At 42.7% G+C, this 25665-nt stretch overlaps 1 protein-coding gene across 1 annotated transcript in view; it reads left to right on the forward strand.

The window, feature by feature from the left end:
• Positions 1 to 25665, forward strand: part of LOC135479882 (DNA polymerase alpha catalytic subunit-like) — a 338179-nt gene that overhangs the window by 60465 nt on the left and 252049 nt on the right. The window contains exon 39 of the mRNA XM_064759787.1: positions 244 to 333. Within this exon, the coding sequence (XP_064615857.1) occupies positions 244 to 333 (90 nt within the window). The remainder of the gene's footprint in view (positions 1 to 243; positions 334 to 25665) is intronic.

The following is a 25665-nucleotide window of genomic DNA, read 5'->3' on the forward strand; positions in this document are numbered from 1 at the left end:
ATCTGTTTACTTGATTGGTTTCCTTACGCCATTCACAAGAATATTCCACAAATACGACTGTGGCCAGCATTATGGTAGGAGAAAACCGGGCTCAGGAAACCCACGACCATCCGCAAGTTCCGGACTGGGGAAACCCACGACCATCCGCAGGTTCTGGGATCTGGGAAACCCACGACCATCCGCAGATTTTACATGACATGTATACTCTCCAAATAAGCTTGTTGTTGCACATTTTCATTGCAGTACACGGCTAGTAACCTGTACGACCAGCTGTGTTACTATCAGTACATCTTTGACCTGGACAAAGCATTGAAGACTCTGCCAGAGGCAGACAAGCGTAAGTAGTGTGGTACAGATATCTGTTTTTATTATTTATATGTAATATATAAACAAAATGTCAGGATTTCATCCACTGATAAAAGTGTTATTTTACAGGTGAAATATCACTTATGTTATTGCATTTTGATATTTCACACCTATGGGCCATGACATCAAAAAACAACCAGTTTGCTTTATGGTGTTAAAATCTGAACTTGATGGGTTGATGTAATAATCAAGTTTAGTCAACTTGAGTGTTCCTATGTCAGACAACAGCGAGACAACAACTATCCACATGCACAAGTCTGTGTAGCCCTGCAGCTAAAATCATTGCTTGACTTGTTCATATCATCACAGAAAATCATGGTATTGAAAGGATGAAAATAATCACTACCTCCCAGTTTGGTCTGGACAGAGCATTCAGTATGTATGTGGTGTTCTTTTGAGATAACATATACTGAAGTGCAGGTTGCTTAACTTGGATGTCTGGTGTCTTCAGCATGGCATTCAGGTGAGGCAACGCTATGTGGGCATTGGAACCAGTGAGGCAGCACTGTGGGCATTGGGTCCAGTGAGGCAGCATGATGTGGGCATTGGGTCCAGTGAGGCAGCACGATGTGGGCATTGGGTCCAGTGAGGCAGCACGATGTGGGCATTGGGTCCAGTGAGGCAGCACCAAGTGGGCATTAGGTCCAGTGAGGCAGCACAATGTGGGCATTGGGTCCAGTGGGGCAGCACTATGTGGACATTGGATCCAGTGATGCAGCACCATATGGGCATTGGGTCCAGTGAGACAGCACCAATTTGGCATTGGGTCCAGTGAGGCAGCACAATGTGGGCATTGGGTCCAGTGAGGCAGCACGATGTGGGCATTGGGTCCAGTGAGGCAGCACCAAGTGGGCATTAGGTCCAGTGAGGCAGCACAATGTGGGCATTGGGTCCAGTGGGGCAGCACTATGTGGACATTGGATCCAGTGGTGCAGCACCATATGGGCATTGGGTCCAGTGAGACAGCACCAATTTGGCATTGGGTCCAGTGAGGCAGCACGATGTGGGCATTGGGTCCAGTGAGGCAGCACTATGTGGGTAATAGGCCCAGGGAGGCAGCACTATGTGGGCATTGGGTCCGGTGAGGCAGCACTATGTGGGCATTGGGTCCAGTGAGGCAGCACTGTGTGAACACTGAGTCAGACGTGCTACAAGGAGACACTGTTGTGATATGACCAGAAACAATGTTGTTTTGTTGTTCTTTCCAGATTGCCCCAATACTTTGTACCTGGTCTCTGCTCATTCTCAAGCCTACCTGGATATCAAATCTGTTGTGGACAGCCATCTCAAACGGAACGCTTACTCCGAAGTCAACCTCAGCACACTGTTCCAGGGTCTTTATACAATGAAGTAAAACAGAGAAAGTACTGTTGTTTTTGTAAACTAAGTGAAAGATTTTGTCTTCCGCTGAATTGTTTACATTCAGCTTATTGTAATTTGATGGAGACGCTAGATCTTGGCAAAGAAGAGAAGAACACAGTGCAATGTTGACTCAGAAAACTTATAGTACTGAGCTGAGAGTTATATTTTCGTAGCCATATACTGTATTATATTTGTAGTTTATGTGAATGCATCATGTAAGATTTAAATTCATCAGGATTCATCGTGACAAGCGTAGGACTTTGCCTTGTCCTAGATATAGGTTACATATTGACGTCATCACATGTGCACACTTTGCATCCTGGGATATCAAGTAGGGTAGAGGTAATAACCATGCTGTCGGTGATTCCAGAAATGCTATTATAAATATTTTGAACTCCTGTTTATAAACGCGTTTACATGATACGATTTGTTGTATTGACTATTCAAATGAAAATAATTCAAACTATGGTTCAAATCCTCTAAAAACCTGGACACCAAAAGTTAAAAGACCTGTCGTCACCAGATGGTGCTAAATTCCCCAAGACAAGATGGGAAATTGTACCACGTGGGCTCGACGTAGAATTTACATGTTTCTTGTTCTCCCAAAGTTCTTTCTGCATCATCTGTGTCACACCTTCAATTTTAGACAGAAAATTTTACTATAATTTTATAAATTTTCAGTGATTGCTTAACAGAAATGAAGCTTTACTGTGTAGCTGTCTGCCTCCATTTTTATGCTGCTTTCAAACATCATAAATGTTTTGTCTTTCCAAATCATTATGTCTACCGTTCTAATTTGGAGTCTTCCATTTTAGCAATTTACATGCCAGTATTTTTTGCAAGAAGACAACATTAATGTAACTTATGACGTATGTACATATCTCATATATATTTTGTGATTGTAAATACAGTCTTAATCCTCATGAAAAAAAATACATTCAGTCTCAATCCTCTACTACAATTATGTTGATTATTATCATTATTGATTATTATCATTATTGATTATTATCATTGTTGATTGCATCTCATTACTTGTAATACTCAGCAATACTCTTGTTTTTTTCTTTTTGGTCATAGCATGGCTTAGCCATCAATTTTAAAAATTATCCCTAACTTAATTTGTGCCTTTGTGCAGTTTTTAACTGGTGAGGTAATACATCATATGCCATTAAAGTGATAAGCGCCGGTACCTGGGGGTTTTGCACATAGACCGTCACATTAGTTTTCCAGGCTGCACACACGGCCACAGGAGCGTATCGTTAAAGTGATAAGCGCCGGTACCTGGGGGTTTGCACATAGACCGTCACATTAGTTTTCCAGGCTGCACACACGGCCACAGGAGCGTATCGTTAAAGTGATAAGCGCCGGTACCTGGGGGTTTGCACATAGACCGTCACATTAGTTTTCCAGGCTGCACACACGGCCACAGGAGCGTGTCGTTAAAGTGATAAGCGCCGGTACCTGGGGGTTTGCACATAGACCGTCACATTAGTTTTCCAGGCTACACACACGGCCACAGGAGCGTGTCGTTAAGGTGATAAGCACCGGTACCTGAGGGTTTGCACATAGACCGTCACATTAGTTTTACAGGCTACACACACGGCCACAGGAGCGGGTCGTTAAAGTGATAAGCGCCGGTGCCTGGGGGTTTGCACATAGACCGTCACATTAGTTTTACGGGCTACACACACGGCCACAGGAGCCTGTCGTTAAGGTGATAAGCGCCGGTACCTGGGGGTTTGCACATGGACCGTCACATTAGTTTTACAGGCTACACACACGGCCAAAGGAATGTCTCGTTAAGGTGATAAGCACCGGTACCTGGGGGTTTGCACATAGACCGTCACATTAGTTTTACCGGCTACACACACGGCCACAGGAATGTCTCGTTAAGGTGATAAGCACCGGTACCGGGGGGTTTGCACATAGACCGTCACATTAGTTTTCCAGGCTACACACACGGCCACAGGAGCGTGTCGTTAAAGTGATAAGCGCCGGTACCTGGGGGTTTTGCACATAGACCGTCACATTAGTTTTACAGGCTACACACACGGCCACAGGAGCGTGTCGTTAAGATGATAAGAGCCGGTACCTGGGGGTTTTGCACATAACCTGTCACAAGTTACACACCTTCACCGTAACAAGGTACATGGCTTCGCCATAAGTTAAACGGCTTCACCGTAACAAGTTACAGACCAAGTTTGTGCTTCGGACACCTACGTCCAGTTTGGATAAAATTATGGTCACTTTACGGACATAAGTTTTCTTGCCCTTTTTAGGTCGCCTGTATAAAGTACAGGCCTATGTCGTACACTAAGCGTCGACGTCCAGTAATAGAGAAAACAATGTTAAACAAAATGTTAGGGGTGGTATCTTAAAAAGTACTGATGTTAATGGTGGTATCTTGAAAAGTACTGATGGTAACGCTAGTATCTTAAAAAGTGCTGATGGTAACGCTGGTATCTTAAAAAGTACTGATGGTAATGCTGGTATCTTAAAAAGTACTGATGGTAACGCTGGTATCTTAAAAAGTACTGATGGTAATGCTGGTATCTTAAAAAGTACTGATGGTAACGCTGGTATCTTAAAAAGTACTGATGTTAGCAATGGTATCTTAAGTATTGATGTTAACGGTGGTATCTTAAAAAGTACTGATGGTAACGCTGGTATCTTAAGAAGTACTGATGGTAACGGTGGTATCTTAAAAAGCACTGATCATGCTGGCTTCCTCTCCGGCCGTACGTGGGACGGGCTGCCAGCAAGCCGCAGATGGTCGTGGATTTCCTCCTACCATAATGCTAGCCGCCGTCGTATAAGTGAAATATTCTTGAGTACGGGGTAAAACACCAATCAAATGAATAAAAAGTACTGGTGTCACGATGCACCTGATAAACCTCTGTGGGGTTGATGGTGTGAGGATATAGGAGTGTACAACCGTCTGTCACAATGCACCTGACAAACCTCCTTTGTGGGGTGGATGGTGTGAGGATATAGTAGTGCCCGTAATGTACAACCGTCTGTCACAATGCACCTAACAAACCTCCTTTGTGGGGTTGATGGTGTGAGGATATAGGAGTGCCTGGAGTGTACAACCGTCTGTCACAATGCACCTGACAAACCTCCTTTGTGGGGTTGATGGTGTGAGGATATAGGAGTGTACAACCGTCTGTCACAATGCACCTGACATACCTCCCCTGTGGGGTTGATGGTGTGAGGATATAGGAGTGCCCGGAGTGTACAACCGTCTGTCACAATGCACCTGACAAACCTCCTTTGTGGGGTTGATGGTGTGAGGATATAGGAGTGCCTGGAGTGTACAACCGTCTGTCACAATGCACCTAACAAACCTCCTTTGTGGGGTTGATGGTGTGAGGATATAGGAGTGCCTGGAGTGTACAACCGTCTGTCACAATGCACCTAACAAACCTCCTCTGTGGGGTTGATGGTGTGAGGATATAGGAGTGCCTGGAGTGTACAACCGTCTGTCACAATGCACCTGACAAACCTCCTTTGTGGGGTTGATGGTGTGAGGATATAGGAGTGCCTGGAGTGTACAACCGTCTGTCACAATGCACCTGACAAACCTCCTTTGTGGGGTTGATGGTGTGAGGATATAGGAGTGTACAACCGTCTGTCACAATGCACCTGACAAACCTCCTTTGTGGGGTTGATGGTGTGAGGATATAGGAGTGCCTGGGGTGTACAACCGTGTGTCACAATGCACCTGACAAACCTCCTCTGTGGGGTTGATGGTGTGAGGATATAGGAGTGCCTGGAGTGTACAACCGTCTGTCACAATGCACCTGACAAACCTCCTCTGTGGGGTTGATGGTGTGAGGATATAGGAGTGCCCGGAGTGTACAACCGTCTGTCACAATGCACCTAAGAAACCTCCTCTGTGGGGTTGATGGTGTGAGGATATAGGAGTGCACGGAGTGTACAACCGTCTGTCACAATGCACCTGACAAACCTCCTTTGTGGCGTTGATGGTGTGAGGATATAGGAGTGCCCGGTGTGTACAACCGTCTGTCACAATGCACCTGACAAACGTCCTTTGTGGGGTTGATGGTGTGAGGATATAGGAGTGCCCGGAGTGTACAACCGTTTGTCACAATGCACCTGACAAACCTCCTTTGTGGGGTTGATGGTGTGAGGATATAGGAGTGCCCGGAGTGTACAACCGTCTGTCACAATGCACCTGACAAACCTCCTTTGTGGGGTTGATGGTGTGAGGATATAGGAGTGCCCGGAGTGTACAACTGTCTGTCACAATGCACCTGACAAACCTCCTCTGTGGGGTTGATGGTGTGAGGATATAGGAGTGCCTGGAGTGTACAACCGTCTGTCACAGTGCACCTGACAAACCTCCTTTGTGGGGTTGATGGTGTGAGGATATAGGAGTGCCTGGAGTGTACAACCGTGTGTCACAATGCCTCTGACAAACCTCCCCACTTATAGCCGGTTACACATGTAAGGGCTTTCCGTTAATTGATTTATTTATTTATCTGGTTTGTGTTTTACTCCGTATTCAAGAATATTTCACGTATACGACGACATCCAGCATTTTGGTGGGATGAAATCGCGCAGAGCTAGGGGGAAACGCGTGACCTTGCGCATGTACTCTGTTGATAATTTCTCTCAATACTTGTATCTGATTGATAATTGACGTTCCCAAGACACGCCCTCCAACTTATCACAACCAGTGTTACCATTTTTGTTTTTTTTTTGTGATCGGTAGTCCGACTTGGAGTTCGTTGGCTGATGTTGCGTAGTAACGGCTAGCTTTAAGACACGCCCCTTTCTTGCACCGAAGCATCACCGTAGGGGTCTATCCAGTGTCCACAGTGTCTGTTTCGGTGAATGGCAGTCGTTCCGCACATTCAATTGGCAGATACACAGCTCAGCAAAGTTTGCTTGTGAATTGTTATTACGAGAATCTTGTAATCATCCGCTGAAAGTGACATCATCCAACAACCAATTGCCTGGCTACATCTGCGCACTGCACCGGCAGTGACGTTATGGCTTGTCCCTAAAAACAAAACAGAAAAAACAAAATAACTGGTAGAAAAACATGTCAAGAAAACAGAGGGGTGGAAGTTTCTCCAGTGAGCAGAACCCACCAGGGTTTGTCGGTTTAAAGTTAATCACAGGTATTGTCTAGGGGTTGTGAAATTCCTTATCAGTCAACTGATTTTAATTTACCAGGGATGTAAAACGCACCTGGTGACCCTTATCTCTCGCCCGTCCGCTAGCCAAGGATGCTAATTTATCAGCCGGGTATGTTTAGGGTATGTGACGTGTAGCTGTATAGGTGTTTTATTTCTAAACGCTGATTAGCAAGCGCTCATTAATCTGACCTCCGCTTGTTTTTAGGCAGGTGTAAATCCGTCTCCGTGCTCACTCTAAAGGTACGTCCGTGTCAGCCTCCCCGCGGGCCCGCCACTGTGTTGTGCGACGTCCTACACTGTGCTGAAGATCTGCCTGCGGAAAACCCCTGTGTTTGGTTTACATTAGCATATCATTCATTAAATCTTCCGTGCCATTCATGGCAGTCTATACTGGTCTACTACAAACAGGGGACAGGCCCATATCACTCTAGATATCAACGGCAGAAACTGAGATGCCATCAGTCCGAGCTCAAAATTCGAACTACACGGACTGGATTTGGTAACAATCTGCAACCCTGTTGTATAATAAAGGACGTACAGCACAGAGAGTAAAACCAGAGAAACGATGTGATAGCTGGCAAATGGTTACGCGTAACCAGTGAAATACGGCCACTTGTCAGTTTACCTCAGTTGCGGATTTACTCATGCTGTTCATGACTGTTCATGCGCAAATGGTAGCAAACTACACGTCCGCTAGCACGTCTTCAGGGATATACAACTACTTATACCGTGGCTTAGACTCGAATCCTATTAGGTAATGATGGTTCACCACTGAATAAATGAAAAAGTTACGAAAATTAAGTTACATTCGTTTGTTCACTCAAAGCAATAAGATTTTAAATTTATGAGAAAGTCTGTTGTCTAAGTGATGCTAGAATGTATTCTGCTACTGCAACAGATTATTCTGTTAAAAGTAAAATACATATTCTATTAGTTTAACACAAAGAATCTGTTAGACTAGCAAAATAGTCTGTTGAATAATGGAATATATTCTAACATCACTCTCACAACAGACTTTCTGTTCAAATTAACCGATTAATTTTTTGAATGTAAATCTGAAATTTCTTGTGTCTAACGTCATAATAAATGCTTTCTTACACAAGTGGTTTTATCGAAACACTTACCCAGACACGCGTACAAGTTTTTTGAGTTTCCTCCTCAGATATGCAGCGCTGTGTATACATTAAGGTTTCTTATATGGGCTAAAATTGGGCCATGTAAGCTTCAACCGTAAACCGTCACTCTGTCGTCGTGTAAGCTTTAGCCGTAAACCGTCACTCTGTGGTCATAAGCTTCAACCACAAACTCTGTAGTCGTTGATCTAGTCGTGTTCTCTATTCCAGTGTCTTTGTATCATAATGAACTACATGAATGTGCCATTTGAACATGTTTTCGTGGGAACATTTACAGTTGAATCATTACTGATGTACAGTCTAAGCGATCCGACATTCGTGTGCCAATTTATTAACCGACAAGATTGTCCTAGATCTTTATAATCCCAAGGCTTATATTTGCGATATATATCGATGAGCATCGGGTCACACACGCACACACGCACACGCACACGCACACACACACAAACACGCACGCACGCACACGCACGCACTGAGTAGTGCTAAAATATATTCTGTTACTATGACATAGTATTATGTCATATTCAACATAATGTCCGCTTATAGTCTAATTCATTCTATGCATAATGAATAGAATGTACGTGCTATGTTTGACAATAATCTGCTACAATGACAGAATGCCCCCCCCCCCCCCCAGCGTCAATCAGAATACAGAGTTCCTGTTAATTTTATTACATCATTTCTTTGACAGTATATACAAGAACAAGGGAAACTTATTCGTGCTTGATTGCAAATATTCACCCTGGAGATGAAAAACAACAGTGATTTGCATGCAGCTAAACATGCGATTTTTGGACTGGAACATAGATGCCGGATGTAGCTTAAATGTGTTGTAAAGAAAATATTCTATTTTGTTGATTCGCATTTAATTTATTCGCCTTTATATTTGTCATCTATACAATATTTATGTAAGAAATAATTGTTAAAAGTTGGGCATAATATACACAATACTAGACATTGTCGATTTTCCTGTAAATATAAATAAATTTACGGTATTGGTGTATAGACAGTTACTTTGGATTGGATTTCGTGGGTGTATTAGCGATTATATATTTTTTCCTGTCATCAGTGACATTTTTCCTCTTGTAAGTGTACGCATAGCCTCATTTATTGTTAGTTATGTGGGATTTTTTGTTTGGGAATATGTTAAGGTACATATGCATTAACGATGTGTTTCGGAAATTGTATATTTTACGCGTTTGTCCTCTGTTTTACGATTTCTTACGGTATACGAATTTGTTTTACAGTCTTTAGGGGTTTCATTTATGTGTAAGAATATATAGGCCAGTATGTGTTCCGGTAAAATTCTTGAGTGTAACGGTAAATATCAATCAAATAAACATGAAGAAACCACGACTTAAGTTTTGCGTGTGTTTTGTGTGATTTGTACAGCAAGCGGATAAAGAGCAAGTGTATGTCAGTTTATTATATCTAGTTTTCTATGGTTTTATTCACCAAGAACGTTCATTTTGGCGGCAGCTCTGTATACTTTAATGAATGTCTTTATTAACGCGAATGTATATAAAGGCAATTTGTCGTGCCCGGCTGCTTGAATACTCTGTATACACGTGTACAAACAACGCGTGTGCGGTGCACGAAGACCTATCGCTCTTACAGAAACAGTAAACGTCCAACGTCGATATACACACTCCGATCTTTTCCATTGCCATCATTTTAGACGAGAAGACCTGTTAATAGGGTTTGATCGAGAGAAAAAGATGATTTTTGCTGCTCCCTGGAAATTAAGGTCTTGTCTCTGGGCAAAGCCTACAGAACAAAAATTAAAAAATAATTAAGCACTCTATAGTCTTTGTCGATGTCCGAGGTTGGGGCGGTGGGGGAATCGCAGCAGAGCTCGTTGAAGGTCCACATCCGGCAAATTTCTCACGGCGTCCCGGGGACACGCTGTTAAAAACTATAAAACACCTTAGTGAAAGGCCAGCGGGATGGAGATGAATTTAAGCATTGATAAGCTGTATTGGTTAACCTTTTACTCTGTCCTTTAAGCTCCATACACAACTGGCTAAATGAACAAATAACGCGCTGGACCTGATCCTCTGAAACCGCTATTCAAGAGAAGACTGTATTAAGAGGCAAATCGCCTTAGCAAAAGGTATTAGAAAATCTCCCCCAATAGACGATCAAATTCATTCAATTGAGCTAATCATTTCCCCTAATTATCTCCAAACACCACTCCAGGCGGTTTCTAAGAATTTATCCGAGTTTTGTTCTGATGTAATTATACAGCGTGTACGGAATCTCAAACGCGACTCGCCGGGATATTTTATCTCCACTCCACGTCCTTTCTGCAAAGCACTGTCAGCTCTTGGTAACCACTCATTCACGCATCTCTATGCACAGGCACTCTTCATGTTCTTATATTCAGGTAGCAACCCATAAATACTGAATTGTGATCTCCGATATTTTCAATTTTATCTTTTAATGAACATACTGAAATTTCAACATTATGTATATAATAAAGTGAGTTTTTTTTTAAAAAAAAAGGTCTTTTTAAATAAGAATTTTAGGTCAAATTCGGTTATTTAAGTTGCTGAAATATGTTGATATAAGAAATATATATCTATACCTATATCTAATATTGATTTGTTTAATGTGAACTCCCTATTTAATTTCATTTTCATCTTTTTACAAACTTTCAACCTTATCTTATCATTAATGTGAGTTATTAGCTGTGATGTGTTTGATAAAAAGATACTGCTGGGATTAGTATGTTGTGATAAAGTATGGTTTAATATTCACCCTGTAATGTATTTATTTACCCGAACAAGAAGTGGATTAACTGAGGTAAAGATGTCCGGATCTTCATCGGTTACGATGTTTTAACACCTCCTGCATGTGTATGCACGTGGGTGGATGCAGGTGGATGGATGCACGTGGGTGGATGAAGGTGGGTGGATGCACGTGGGTGGATGCACGTGGGTGGGTGCACGTGGGTGGATGCACGTGGGTGGATGCACGTGGGTGGACGCAGGTGGGTGGATGCACGTGGATGGATGAAGGTGGGTGGATGGAGGTGGGTGGATGGAGGTGGGTGGATGCAGGTGGGTGGGTGCAGGTGGGTGGATGCAGGTGGGTGGATGCAGGTGGGTGGATGCAGGTGGGTGGATGCAGGTGGGTGGATGCAGGTGGGTGGATGAAGGTGGGTGGATGCACGTGGGTGGATGAAGGTGGGTGGATGAAGGTGGGTGGATGAGGGTGGGTGGATGCACGTGGGTGGATGGAGGTGGATAGGTGCAGGTGGGTGGATGGAGGTGGGTGGGTGCAGGTGGGTGGATGAAGGTGGGTGGATGAAGGTGGGTGGATGGAGGTGGGTGGATGAAGGTGGGTGGATGGAGGTGGGTGGATGCAGGTGGGTGGATGCAGGTGGGTGGATGCAGGTGGGTGGACGCAGGTGGGTGGATGCACGAGTGTGGATGCACATAGTTGCGTACATTTGTGCTACAAATCCGGTCTGCTTTAATCACTCAAACAAATTCCAAAGCAAATAACAGACAGTTCACTTCACAAGAAATCGATATTGGTATATTATTTATTACCCACTGGTATGTACAGGAAGAACGTGGGTGCATGGGTGGGTGCATGGGTAGATATATAGAAGTTAGGTGCACTGGCGGCAGTGTGGCAGGTGACAAATGGCCACACGTAACCGGTGAAATCCGACCAGTTCGCTGTTTAAGGGCTGAGTCTTATGAAATCTAAGCAGATATCTCTTCCTGCCTGAAGGTGAAGAAAACAAATCTACCGATTAAGGTCAAAAGAAGGCGTGCGAAGGGTTAATATATCCAGGGGCCGTCTGTCAATTACCTTATGATGTCTCACTAACAAAGACTTATTCAGTTTAGCAAAGCACCTCGTCTCTCTAGAGAAGCATTAGCGGGAATCGTGTTTTAAAGCGGATTAAAGTAAAAAAGTAAACTGTTTTCCTCTTTTAAGGACTACGAGCGTCTAATAAAAAAAAATTAAGTGGCAATTTCGCGGCTGGTACAGAGCGCCATCTATCGGTGATAAGTGACAATAGCTTTCATTGCTGACAGATTGGTTCAGAGGATTCGAATCAAAAGTGGCATCAGGAGAGGGGCTGCGGGCTGGGAGAATATTCTGATCGGATAATCGCGGGATCTTATTCGGAAGATTTTCTACCCAGAAGAATTAAACGAAGGGTCATTAAAAACTTCCCTTAAAGGACATGAAGTGCTGGTTAGATTGTTCGCCCGATTTGCCAGGCAGAATGGCTGGGAAACCGCATACAGAACTCCCTCATTCTTAAATCGATCTCTCAAATTATGCCCTCATTCTGTTCGTCAGCGAAAGAAACAACTTTGTTAAGACCGATTTTCTATCGACCCACCGCCATAACCCCACGCGCCTGTCTTTAAATTAACATGCTATAATCCTTTGCCACAATATTAAGACTCTTGTCGCATTGATGTTTGGGGCTCTTTGTCAGTGGTTGACACCCGCTAACCGCATGTTTCCTTTCTTCTCACAGAAAACACGGGCTCGATGGCGTTCCTCTCTCAGTCAAGCTTTCTGTACATTATCATTACAATGTCCCTTTTCCCGGTGCCTGAAGTTGGTAAGGCTATTACACCTGGCAGTTAGTTTTGCGTGCTTTGGTTGTTTTAGTAGGTATTCCTGCACCATTTCATACACTCTTATAAAACGTAAATGTGAAAATGTCAACATTATCTAAATGTTGTAATGATACAACATATTGTAAATTAGGACGACGAACAATTTAAAATGTTACACCGCGTTATGATTTTAGCAAGTTGTAAAACATTGTTACATTACATGAAGATTTGTAATATTTATGTAAAGCGCACCACAACTCTTGAAAGTTTTACACAGACATAAAATAAAACTAATTTACGATCTCCTATAATCTTATGATTAACCTGAGGTTATGGATGCTTTCATACCTCCACCAAAAATGTTGGATTTACGAGCAATTTACGAGCAATTTTTAAATAATAATTATTTATTTATTTGATTGATGTTTTACACCGTACTGAAGAATATTTCACGGCGTGGTTATACTCAAACCACGGCGGCCAGCATTATGGTGAGAGGAATGCGGACAGAGCCTGGGGTAAACACACGACCATCAGCAGGTTGCTGGAAGACAGTAACGCTGAGAGGCTCCTGGGTCATTGCGCGACGCTGGCACGCTAACCATGCACAGAGGCCACAGGCGCCCCAAATTATACTTTAGCCATCGTGCTATGGGAGGTCTAAGCTGTTACTTCTTAAACATTTACCTGAATACTTAGAAATGAACCACCAAGTTAGTTAAACTGACAAGAGGCCGGATTTCCCCGGTTATACGTGTGACCATTTCCCAACTGCGCTAACGTAGTGTTCCCTGTGTTATTCAGGTTACACCAGAAACCTCCGCACCTGTCGAAAGAGTTTGAGCTATTCAGAAGGGAAACCTAGGCGGAGTGGCCAGACAATACATACTGTATGTACATGTAAACTCGCAAAACTCCTTCCCGCCTTCAACCAAGCGGCTCAAAGCCATGTACTTCTTCGTTCTCGCGGCACGGCATGTCAAACGTTTCTGTGCTCATGTATGACACACAGGAAGTACACAAGCACTGCTGTATTGTAACAGAAAGTGCTGAGGTCCATTCCGAATCCATAGTATCCATGGTATAACAAGAAACAATCGCTCATTTTCGTACATTCACGTCCGGTTTTTCTTCATATTATCTTTGATTCATCCACTTATTTTGGATGTATTATATGATAGGAGGGCCTATATACCGGATGCTGTTCACTACTTATATTGTTCTATTTTAAACGATGTTAACTGTTGCTTGAGTCTTATACGCAGGACGGCGCAATGGCCCAGAAGCCTCTCACCAATGTGGTCGCTGTAAGGTCAAGTCCAGCGCATACTGGCTTCCTACCGAGCCATAAGTAGGAAGGGCTTTCAGCAACCTACGGGTGGTCGTGGGTTTTCCTCTCACCAGAATGCTGGCCGTGGTATCATTTGTGAAATATTCTTGAGTATACATATCGTAAAATACCAATCAAATAAATAAATTAATCACATAAAATGAATCCTATACTTTTTGGACGATATTCAAATAAAGAACGTTTCTGGTTAAGTTTAATGTAAGGTTTTCCTTTGTCTAAAATACTAAAATACAAAGTGTAAAATGTCCGAAAACAATTTTAGCAGGAATAATGTATTCTGCTCTTTAACACAGCAGCCTGTGAATTTCCGTGGGTTTCCCTGGGCTTTGCCCGGTTTTCTCCCATCCTAGTGCTGGACACCATCGTACAAGTAAAATATTTTTCAGTACGGCGTAAAAATACCAATCAGATAAATAAATCAAGACCATGCAAAGGAATAACATCTCAAGATTAGCCGAAATTTTTAGGAATAATTGTAGCTGCAGGAATGTTATTATTGTTTTCAATGACGCAATTAACACAGCAGAATTAATCCTCGTATTAAGAAGTTGAACTCTGGGAACAAACATCGAGCTCAAAGGGTCACGTGATTCATTCCCCGCACATACACACTACCGCCATTTTCGTGGCCCTTGCACGTGACTGGAATCTCAACGCCGTCTGCAAAATGTCAGGGTTTCTTGATGGAATGACGGAAGCACTGACTGACATGGTGGCGAAGTTTAACATCGTCGCGTTTGGCATATTTTGTGGGAGTAAATCTCTTGAAATTTACCCAAACACTAAGAGTCATTTAGACAGGGCTAAGACGACTGAAGCCAATTCAGTGCACGTGTACTTTTTAATTAGTTCCATTGGAAGTGAAACAAAGCTTTGACATTATTTTAATTGCACGCTTTCCATTTAATTTGTTCAAATATCACATCGATGAGAAAAACATCATCCAAAAGTTCCTACCAAATTGTAAGCTCACATTTTAATAAAGATAAGCTCAGGAAGGGTTTATCCAAACAATTAGTGACTGTACCTTAAACGAAAGCAGTTTCAAAACCAACTGACTGCTTTTGTGGAAAGGTAGGACTCTGGGGAATAACTTCTTTTTCACACATGGGTGTTTTAACTGAAACGAATGAGATTGTGGTAACTTCTCGGTGGGGTGACTCTATTACGAATGAGAATTGGGTAACTTTTTACAGTTAACGTTGAAAGTCATGTCGGATGACTTTTATTGTGGGATAACTCTCACAGTACAGTAGCGTAACGTTTAATGTGGTTGTGTGTGATCAGTATAACAGTGCGACGTTTTAAGTCATTCTGGACCAGTGGCGTTTCGATATATTTCAGTTAACATCAAGTATACCCAAGAATGCATGAACAATTCTTCCAGAATGGTGTTATACATTTGTTTGCGGAAATATATGGTTATATAGCCCACCATAACTTACAGAAATCTGCCACGTGTTAACGATATAGAAGCCGTGAATATGATCACCCCGATCAATATCATCCAATTCTCACAATTAGCCCGGACGTGATCGGCTCGTGGTGTACCCTGGGAAACTCCAAGTGTGTCCGCAAAAGGCCGGTTTTCCGTCCCAGCACAGCCTCTCCTCTTCACCTGGATTGGGTATCTTCCGGTTTCGTAAGCTTGAGGTTTACTTAACGCCGTGACGTGCCGAAACGGGAAGAAAAAGCGGAGGAACTACAATTTCCGTAGAGGGTAAAAGTCTGTACAATGTGTTAACTGGTCTTGTGCTGGTAGCAAGATAACTGGGGCTCTTTTAGGGGATTCTGAATTCTGAAGAGTTAATCAGATGGTTAAAGATTAAAATCAGAGCACAGGGTTCTCAAGGTATTGCAGTGTCGAATAGAGTTCTGGAGTTATTTGTTTATTTATGTACTGTCGAGGAGAAAGGCAGCATGAGCTGGACTTGAACTCACAGCCACCGAATTTGTGAGAGGCTTTTGGGCCATTGCGCCGTGCTGGTGTGCTAACCCCCTCGGCTACGGAGGCCCCTTCTGGGGGTAAAACACAGCAAACCTAACACAAGCGCAATAGGCCTTAAATAAAAGTTCATAAAAAATTTAAAACAGAGCTTTAAAATGCTGAATTCTTTCTGGAAAAGTATATCAGAATGATCGCCTTAAAATATGACGGTTTCAGTGTCCTACCTGTAGTACTTTAGTAATCGGCAAAAGTCAGCATTTCGTCCTTTTTGTTATTTATCTGCTCCTTGCGACGAACCCAGGTACTTGAAACTATAGACGGCATGTTCCATTTGACACATCCTTCGGTAACACTTGAGTAAATCTTGTGGGAGTTTTTTTTAGAACATTTTGTAGAGCAGCTTATTGTAAAACTGGAAGCTATGTATGTATATAGGTAAATTAAGTGTGAGGAGAATAGCAAAGTTATAAAACTTGGTAGAACCTTGAAAGAATTACCCCGAGGTAGCCCCTATGTCTAACTTGATTATTCTTAAATTAAGTGTATCTATTTGTCAGGGAGAGGTAATGCTATTTTGCTAAAAGAGGTACAAACGGTCCAGCTATCGATGTAATCTAATAAACACACAATACTGAGAACATTCCGGTTTTATGGTTCGATCTTGTTTTTACACGATACTCCGCCTGGCAAACACGTACAAATCTGGTCTCGAATTTCACCGCGTTTGTTTGCGGAAACCCCTTGAATGCCGCGTTGACTATCACATCATGTTTGGTGGAGAACAATCGGGTAAAGTAGAAATAATTGAACGTGATTACGGACAGCAATCTCGTGTTTGCCATCGATTAACGTGAGATGTCACGAGATGTGCTGGTTTGTCTATGGCTAATGGTGACTACCCAAAACCGGCATCTTGAGATATTGATGTAATCCCAGGAGAATAAATTTAGGTGGCTTTATCTTATTGTTTCAGGTGGTTAAAACTCACCTGCAAAAAATAGCCCCTTTCAAAGAAGTGGAACAATTCTTCTCAGGACTTGACATTTCATTGCCCTGTAACACCAAGCGTCACCCGTTATATACCGCATCAGACCTAAAATTCGCAGGAAAAACCTTTAATGATAAATAAAGGTCTTCAAATAATACATTTTTGTGCTGAAACGATTTTCCTATCAATTAGGGTATCATCCTACTTTCCAACAAACCTTAAAAAATCTTCCTAATATGATGGGAACTCATTTTTTTAGGTTTTATACTTTACACTAAGAATGAGTTCCACTACTGCTCCTAGCTATTTCAGCTTATATACTTTACTCTGGGAATTAGGTCAACTACTGCACCTTTAGCTATTTCAGGTTATATACTTAACACTGGGAACCCCTTCAACTACTGCACCTTTAGCTATTTCAGGTTATATACTTTACACTGGGAATCACTTCCACTACTGCACCTAGCTATTTCAGCTTATATACTTTACTCTGGGAATCAGGTCAACTACTGCACCTTTAGCTATTTCAGGTTATATACTCTACACTGGGAATAACTTCAACTGCTGCACCTTTAACTATTTCAGGTTATATACTTTACACTGTGAACCACTTCAACTACTGCACCTTTAACTATTTCAGGTTATATACATTACAATGGGAATCATTTCCTCTACTGCACCTTTAGCTATTTCAGGATATATACTTTACACTGGGAATCAGTTCCTCTACTGCACGAAAACCAGTCAGATAAATTGGTGAGCAGGGACCTCACGTTTCCAAGACCAACACTGTAATAATTCTACCACTGGTAATTAAAAAAAAAATCCGTGACATTAGTCATGTTTATTGGTATAGCGTCAATTCTATTTGGATAAACTATCTTCATGTTTAGCCTGGACCAATCACACATAGGATAGTGTGATTAAAATTGGAAGTTATGGAGCAAATGGCGAAAATATTTTTATTGAGATTAATTATATAGTGAATAAGCTGACTATGTAAAATGTTAGCCTCGTCGTGTCAGGGAAAGGCCAGTTTTGGTTTAGGATACACTGTCAATATGTTGAGGTATCAAAGAGTTGACCGGACCCAGTTTATAGGACATTGTCATAAAATTTAAAAACTGAAGTTAAAAGCGGTCGTTACCCACAAGCAAACAGATCTTTGTCTAGTTGTGCCTCAATCAAAAAAAACTTTCTGACTGTTCAAGTAATTTATTTATTTTGTGCGACTGTTGTTTACCAGTATAAGGAAGTTTTTGACTTGTACGATATATACTGGGGTCAGTTTTATGGTGTAGGAAAGCGCGGTGTTTAGGGTCAACCAGCGATTCTTGGCAAGTTTCTGACGAACATTCCCACGCATTACGTATATAAGAGCAGGCCACATCGGTGGAAGAGAAACAGTCTTTTATGAATGTTAGATTACACACACGACCCCAGGAGCGTCACTGACGGCTTCTTGTTACCAGGCTACACACACGGCCACAGGAGAGTCATTGACAGTTTTGTGTCACCAGACTAAACAGACGACCACGGGAGCGTCAAGACGCCTTCTTGTCACCAGACTACAAACACGACGACAAGCTTCTCACACGACGACAGAGCGTTATTGACGGCTTTTTGTCACCAGACTACACACACTACCACACGAGCGTCATTGGCGGGTTCTTGTCACCAGGCTAGACACACGGCCACGAGAGCGTCATTGACGACTTCTTGTCACCAGGCTACACACACTACCACACGAGCGTCATTGACGGCTTCTTGTCACCAGGCTACACACACTACCAAAAGAGCGTCATTGACGGCTTCTTATCAACAGACAACACACACGGCCACGAGAGCGTCATTGACGACTTCTTGTCACCAGGCTACACACACTACCACAAGAGCGTCATTGACGACTTCTTCTCACCAAGCTAATAACACGGCCACAGGAGCGTCATTGACGGCTTCTTGTCACCAGGCTACACACACTACCACAAGAGCGTCATTGACGACTTCTTCTCACCAAGCTAATAACACGGCCACAGGAGCGTCATTGACGGCTTCTTCACCAGGCTACACACACTACCACACGAGCGTTATTGGAGGGCTCTTGTCACCAGACTACACACACTACCACAGGAGCGTCATTGACGGCTTCTTCACCAGGCTACACACACTACCACAGGAGCGTCACTGACGGCTTCTTCACCAGGCTACACACACTATCACACGAGCGTTATTGGAGGGCTCTTGTCACCAGACTACACACACTACCACAGGAGCGTCATTGACGGCTTCTTCACCAGGCTACACACACTACCAAAAGAGCGTCACTGACGGCTTCTTATCAACAGACAATACACACTACCACAAGAGCGTCACTGACGGCTTCTTATCAACAGACAACACACACGGCCACAAGAGCGTCATTGACGACTTCTTCTCACCAAGCTAATAACACGGCCACAGGAGCGTCATTGACGGCTTCTTCACCAGGCTACACACACTACCACACGAGCGTTATTGGAGGGCTCTTGTCACCAGACTACACACACTACCACATGAGCGTCATTGACGGCTTCTTCACCAGGCTACACACACTAACACACGAGCGTTATTGGAGGGCTCTTGTCACCAGGCTACACACACGGCCACAGGAGCGTCATTGACGGCTTCTTCACCAGGCTACACACACTAACACACGAGCGTTATTGGAGGGCTCTTGTCACCAGACTACACACACTACCACAGGAGCGTCATTGACGGCTTCTTCACCAGGCTACACACACTACCAAAAGAGCGTCACTGACGGCTTCTTATCAACAGACAACACACACTACCACAAGAGCGTCATTGACGACTTCTTCTCACCAAGCTAATAACACGGCCACAGGAGCGTCATTGACGGCTTCTTCACCAGGCTACACACACTACCACACGAGCGTTATTGGAGGGCTCTTGTCACCAGGCTACACACAAGACCAAGGACTGTCATTGACGGCGTCTTGTCACCAGGCTACACACACTACCAAAAGAGCTTCATTGACGGCTTCTTCTCATCAGACTACACATACTACCACAGGCGCGTCAATGGCGGTTTCGCGTCACCAAGCTACACACTCCGCCACAGGAGCGTCAATGACGGGTTCTTGCCATCAGGCTACACACACGGCGACAGGAGCGTCATTGACGGCTTCTTGTCACCAGGCTACAAACACTACCACAGGAGCGTCAATGACGGGTTCTTGCCATCAGGCTACACACACGGCGACAGGAGCGTCATTGACAGCTTCTTGTCACCAGGCTACAAACACTACCACAGGAGCGTCATTGACGGGTTCTTATCACCAGGCTACACACACGGCGACAGGAACGTCATTGACAGCTTCTTGTCACCAGGCTACAAACACTACCACAGGAGCGTCAATGACGGGTTCTTTTCACCAGCCTACACACACTACCACAGGAGCGTCAATGACGGTTTCGTGTCACCAGGCTACACACACGACCACAGCGGCGTTATTGACGGGTTCTTGTCACCAAGCTACCATGAACAGTAAAAACGGAAGATTTCTTGATCAAGATGTACACAGTATCATCATAACAACACGACAGCTGATATTTAAACTGGAATTATACTTAAGTCGTTTACAACTGATAAAGAAACAGGACGAAACGTTAACAAAACCAAAACTTGCTTTATAAACATTTTAATACCATACTCTTCTGACATTTATTCAACAGTGAACGATGGCTTGGCTGCACTACATCATATGGGAATGTAATGAATCAAATTTGACAGTTAATTAAATTATAGCACTAAAATAAGCCTGGCATAACAAAAATACTTCCTTACACGTCTTGTGACGACACATCGTTACATAACTGGGGGTTTAAGGATGGACGTGGGGCGGGGGTGGGTAAGTGTTTGTGTTGTTTGACGGTTTCCTCTAAATGAGCTTTTCTCCAGAAGCGTTGTACATTTGGCACCTTCATTGTGTAGAGCGTTGGTTCGTGTGTATATAACTTTAGTGAATGGTATGGGAATTACTTATTCTGGGGAATGGGGCCTCCGTGGCCTGGTGGTTAGTGTGGTAGCGCATGGAATGACTGGAGTCTCTCACCAGTCTGCTCGTTGTGAGTTCACGTTATGCTGACCTTCTCTCCGAAGGTGATTTATGAAGTGTGGTGAATTGTCACGAAGTCAATGAGAATGTATATATCTGTCATGTTGATTTTCACGTATTCAAGTTGGAAGGTTTTCCAGCAACCTGCGCATGGTCATGAGTTTCCCCCAGGGTCTGCCTGTTTTCCTTCGATACTAATGCTGACCCCCGTCCTATAAAAGAAATATTCTTGAGTACGGCGTAAAACACCAATCAAATAAATAAGTATAATAAATCATGCATTCAGTCTTCAAAATGACCTAGTACGACGTTAAACACAAAGCACTCACTCACTCAAAATGACCTAGTGCGACGTTAAACACCAAGCACTAACTCACTCAAAATGACCTAGTAAAGTATCAGGACGGAGTCTAAATAATCAGACCAACCAAAATAGTGACACTGAAATCTGATTATTGATGCTGATTAAAGAATCTGTAAGTGATTGATCGATATCAACTAATGATTTATCAAATTCAACAAAGACTAATTATCGACAGCGACGAATCAGTTACAGACATAATAAGGATAGATACTTAACAATATTAAGGATGAATGGCTGCGGTAACTTATAATTTGACATTCTCTTATAATGGTATAGCTAGACGCCCATTACACAGCAAAAATTAACATACGATGGCAAGGTTGAAAAAATCACAATGAATGGACTGGGTCGAACTACGGAAGCTCTAATCACCTCTCGTAACACATTTGTGTTAAGGGCACTGGTTAAATCAAACATTCTTAAAATGCTTAATACATTATGAATTTTAGATTATGCATGAATGGAAGAAAATAGGATTTTTAGAAAACTTGAACAGACCGCAGATCTGATTCTGGTCAGTTTTGTTTCGAGATATATTTCAGAGATATTCGTAAAATATTACTGTAGTTATCTTGTATATTCCATGAATAAAATTACGATTAATTCTTTTATTCACGAAGTTATATTATGATGCATCATATAATAATATTTTCATCAGTCCATTTTGCATGAACTTTCGTCATTATAATAATAGTTTATTTGGTGTATATGTCGAGATCATATAACATATTTTTGGAGGTATTCACGTAAGGGAGATCTTTCTGGTCTGAGACGTTAAAAAAAAAACGACTGTAATATGCGTACAGGTGTGTCAGGAGCTTATGTATAGCTATGTTATGATTCGTATGTTTCTTTCCCTAACAGGTCAAAAAGTCATTCAGTCTTCAAATAACAACAAAATAAACATTTTTAATTCAATTATAAATTTTGACGTATTTTAAAAACTGACTGGAAAAATAGAGACGTTAGTCCCTATATTTAAAATGCTATGGTCAAAACTGAAAATTACCTTATATTGTAATTTTCGCAAGAAATACTGAAAATATGAGGACAAGCTGTTTTGATTTAACATTGCACCACGTGACACCATTCCAGGCAAGTCTCGAACATGTATTGTTACAACAGTTTAAGACAGTGTACCACACTGTTCATCAAGTACGTACGTGTTACATTGGTTTGTGGCTCTGTTACACAGTTCTATATGAGTTCACCTCTATGTTACATAGGTCTGTATTTGTTCATCGCACAGTTACCCAGTTATGCATTATAGTTCGCAACTACGTTACACAGTTCTGTGTTGGTTCACGGCTCAGATAAAAATTCTATATTTCATGGTTCTCGGTTCTGTCACACAGTTCTGTACTGGTTCACCCCTCGGCCACAGAGTTCTGTATACGTTCACGGCTCTGTCACAGCTCATGCTGGCTTCCTCTCCAGCCGTACGTGGGAAGGTCAACCACCAACCTGTGGATGGTCGTGGGTTTCCACAGGGCTGTGCTCAGTTTTCTCCCATCCTAATGCTGGTCGCCTAAAGTGAAGTGATAAGTTCGGGTACATCCCACGGTTACAATGTTCTTCTTGAGTACATCCCACTGTTACAAGGCTCTGTGAGACTGCAGCAAACTGTTTCAGTGTGCTTTGTGAATACATCCCACTGTAACAGAGTTCAGTGCGACTGCATCCCATAGTCTTGCCGTTCAGCGTGAGTATACCACAGTGTCACGCAGTTCTTCATGAGTACACGTGAGTACATTACTCTGTTACTCTTCAACTTTCAACACATCACCATACCTGTCCACTCTGTACGGAGGAAAACTTTATATCAGTACATGGGGTCCATCACTTGTTTAACTTCAGTACACTACATTGTTGCAACGCGGCACGGCACCTAGTTTGATTTCGTGCTCACGAGCTTTAAGCCTGAGCGCAGCTATACTGGACGATCGCCTGTCCACACCCCACAGTCCGGGACTGGACATGGGCAATGTCGGAAAGCAAGGTACGGGCGTTTCATTTGCGCTGTCTCGCACTTTGATCGCAGAATTTGTCATGCTCGCTAAAAGATGCTGAAAAGAGCCCGGAGGAGGCATGGAGCCGATTGGCACCAGAGGTCGAACGCCGAAATTTGGCGGATTGGTTGGTATTGGAAACCCTTGAGGGCTACATAAGGATGAGGCGATGCTTGGATGCTGATGTGTGGAAAACATCAGTCGGTCCGTCAAAGAGTTGTCAAACGAGGCCAGAACGTCACCGAAGGTGGACGGCTGAGACAGGAAGTGACGTGACGGAAGACTGATGACTCCTGGGTAAGAGCTGTAAGCTTGTCCAGGATTCCCCACCTTTTCCTTTTTGCGCCATTTAGCACGTCTATTCTGGAACCAAACCTTAAAAAAAATGACAAAATACATCATTACTTTGTGGCCTGTCAGTCATTCACTTCTTCAAGAAATCTGATTATCTCTATCGCCCATTCACCTTTCCATTCATTCACTCATCAATCCATCAGTTGGTTCATTCTTCTTTTATTTTGTTCGATCATCGACCCATTCATCCATTCATTCCACCAATCATTAATTCACACATCCATCGTCTGATGTATTCATGTAATCACTCATTTATTTATTCATTCATAATTCACTCATTCATCCCCTTCCTTTGATCATTCATTCATCAGGATACTCAGTTATCCATTTATTCATCCATCTATTCGTGAAAATCAGGGATCGACTCTCATCGACTGTGGTGTGTTTATAAGAATCTATTTACCTGAACTCTAGCCTCCGTTAAATCAATGCGCATTGCCAGCTCTTCTCTGAAATATATGAAATATTTAATTCTTTATAAATCAGATGAACGGGATGTCACTAAGTGCGTAATAAGACACCCAAATAGGATGGTTTCTCTAATGAAGGTGGTACCACAAATTATGTTCTTTGATTTGTGGACCATTTTTTTGAAACAAGACTTATTTTCAAACCTAACTCTTATGTCCATCTTCCAGAATGACATAATACAATTATTTGGTGTATAAGCATGTTTGATCTAGACTCGCACGTTTGAGCTAGAAAATGAGACATGTTCTCATTTTTATTTAGTTCACATGTGAGCTTGTTTTACCGTGTAAAAACATCTGGATAATGCGTCTTCTGGAAAGCCCTTTCAAGTTCCTCTAGTTGAAAGCTGGTAAAAGTAGTTCTGTATCTCCTCTGTTTTCTTTTTACATATTCGTCCGCTTCTTCTCTGGGATCGTCGCCGTGTTCTTCACCTAAAGGGAGATCACCGTCATCGTGGTCGTTTTCTCCTCCGATAGGTGGCGAGCAAGAACATCCGGGCGTCGCACAGTCACGTGACAGACCCGTTTCAAGCGTTTTGCTTGACGAGTTATCGAACGAATGAGCTTCTGTTCTAAAGTCATTGCTAACTTTTGAACATTTTTGGTCGTCATTCTCTTGGCAGGTGTTCATTTCCCCTGAACTCGGTTCGGGAGTAAAAGGTCTATAAAGTTTTTCCTGTCTTTTTCTGTCGCTCGTTATGACCGGATTTAAAGTAGCCAAAGTCTTGTCAGTGTCACATGTAGACTTCACATCGGTATCCAGGCCCTCCTTGGCGGCCAACAGTTGTGACACAGCTAAGGTATGGACTGGAATGGCACTAAGAAACAGTCTGGGACCACCCAAATAAAACTCATGTTCTGTGTAAAACGTCGCTGGTTGAATAGTCCGTCGAATGAACTCCTCGCACTTATGGCGGTTAGGCGAATCTGTGAAAGAAATTCAACAAAAGAAAGTAAATTATATGTTACTCAAAGAAATATAGTACCCACCTTTTTCCCCCTGCGTATTGAAAAATTATTTCTAAGGACTCATAACGATGACCGTGGCATCCACACAGGTTTCCCTCATTCACGCTTTTCTTTACGGCTGCAACTGATGCTGACTATGGTCAACTGTTCTGCTGATAATTGGCAACCACAGTTTCGTGATTGCCAAACAAACTGTGGCACGCTAAAGGTGTTACCTTGTTAATAATCTATCGGTTATCTTTTGTTCTCGCCGCCTGTCCAGGTAAATTACTTTTAGCCGAGCGTCGCGATGTCAATAGTCGTGCACCTGTAGGCTTCCACGCTTGCATTAAGAGCGCTATTAATTTATATTCTGATCTAGACAATGATTACCTTGCGCGTGTGACAAGACGTGATGCTTCCGATAAGATGTTTTATTGCTCCATAAACGTTCCTCGGCGACTTGAATTAAGGAGAAAGAGATTTGAATA

This window comes from Liolophura sinensis, chromosome 12, assembly GCF_032854445.1.
Source record: "Liolophura sinensis isolate JHLJ2023 chromosome 12, CUHK_Ljap_v2, whole genome shotgun sequence".
In the NCBI taxonomy this organism is placed as follows: domain Eukaryota; kingdom Metazoa; phylum Mollusca; class Polyplacophora; order Chitonida; family Chitonidae; genus Liolophura; species Liolophura sinensis.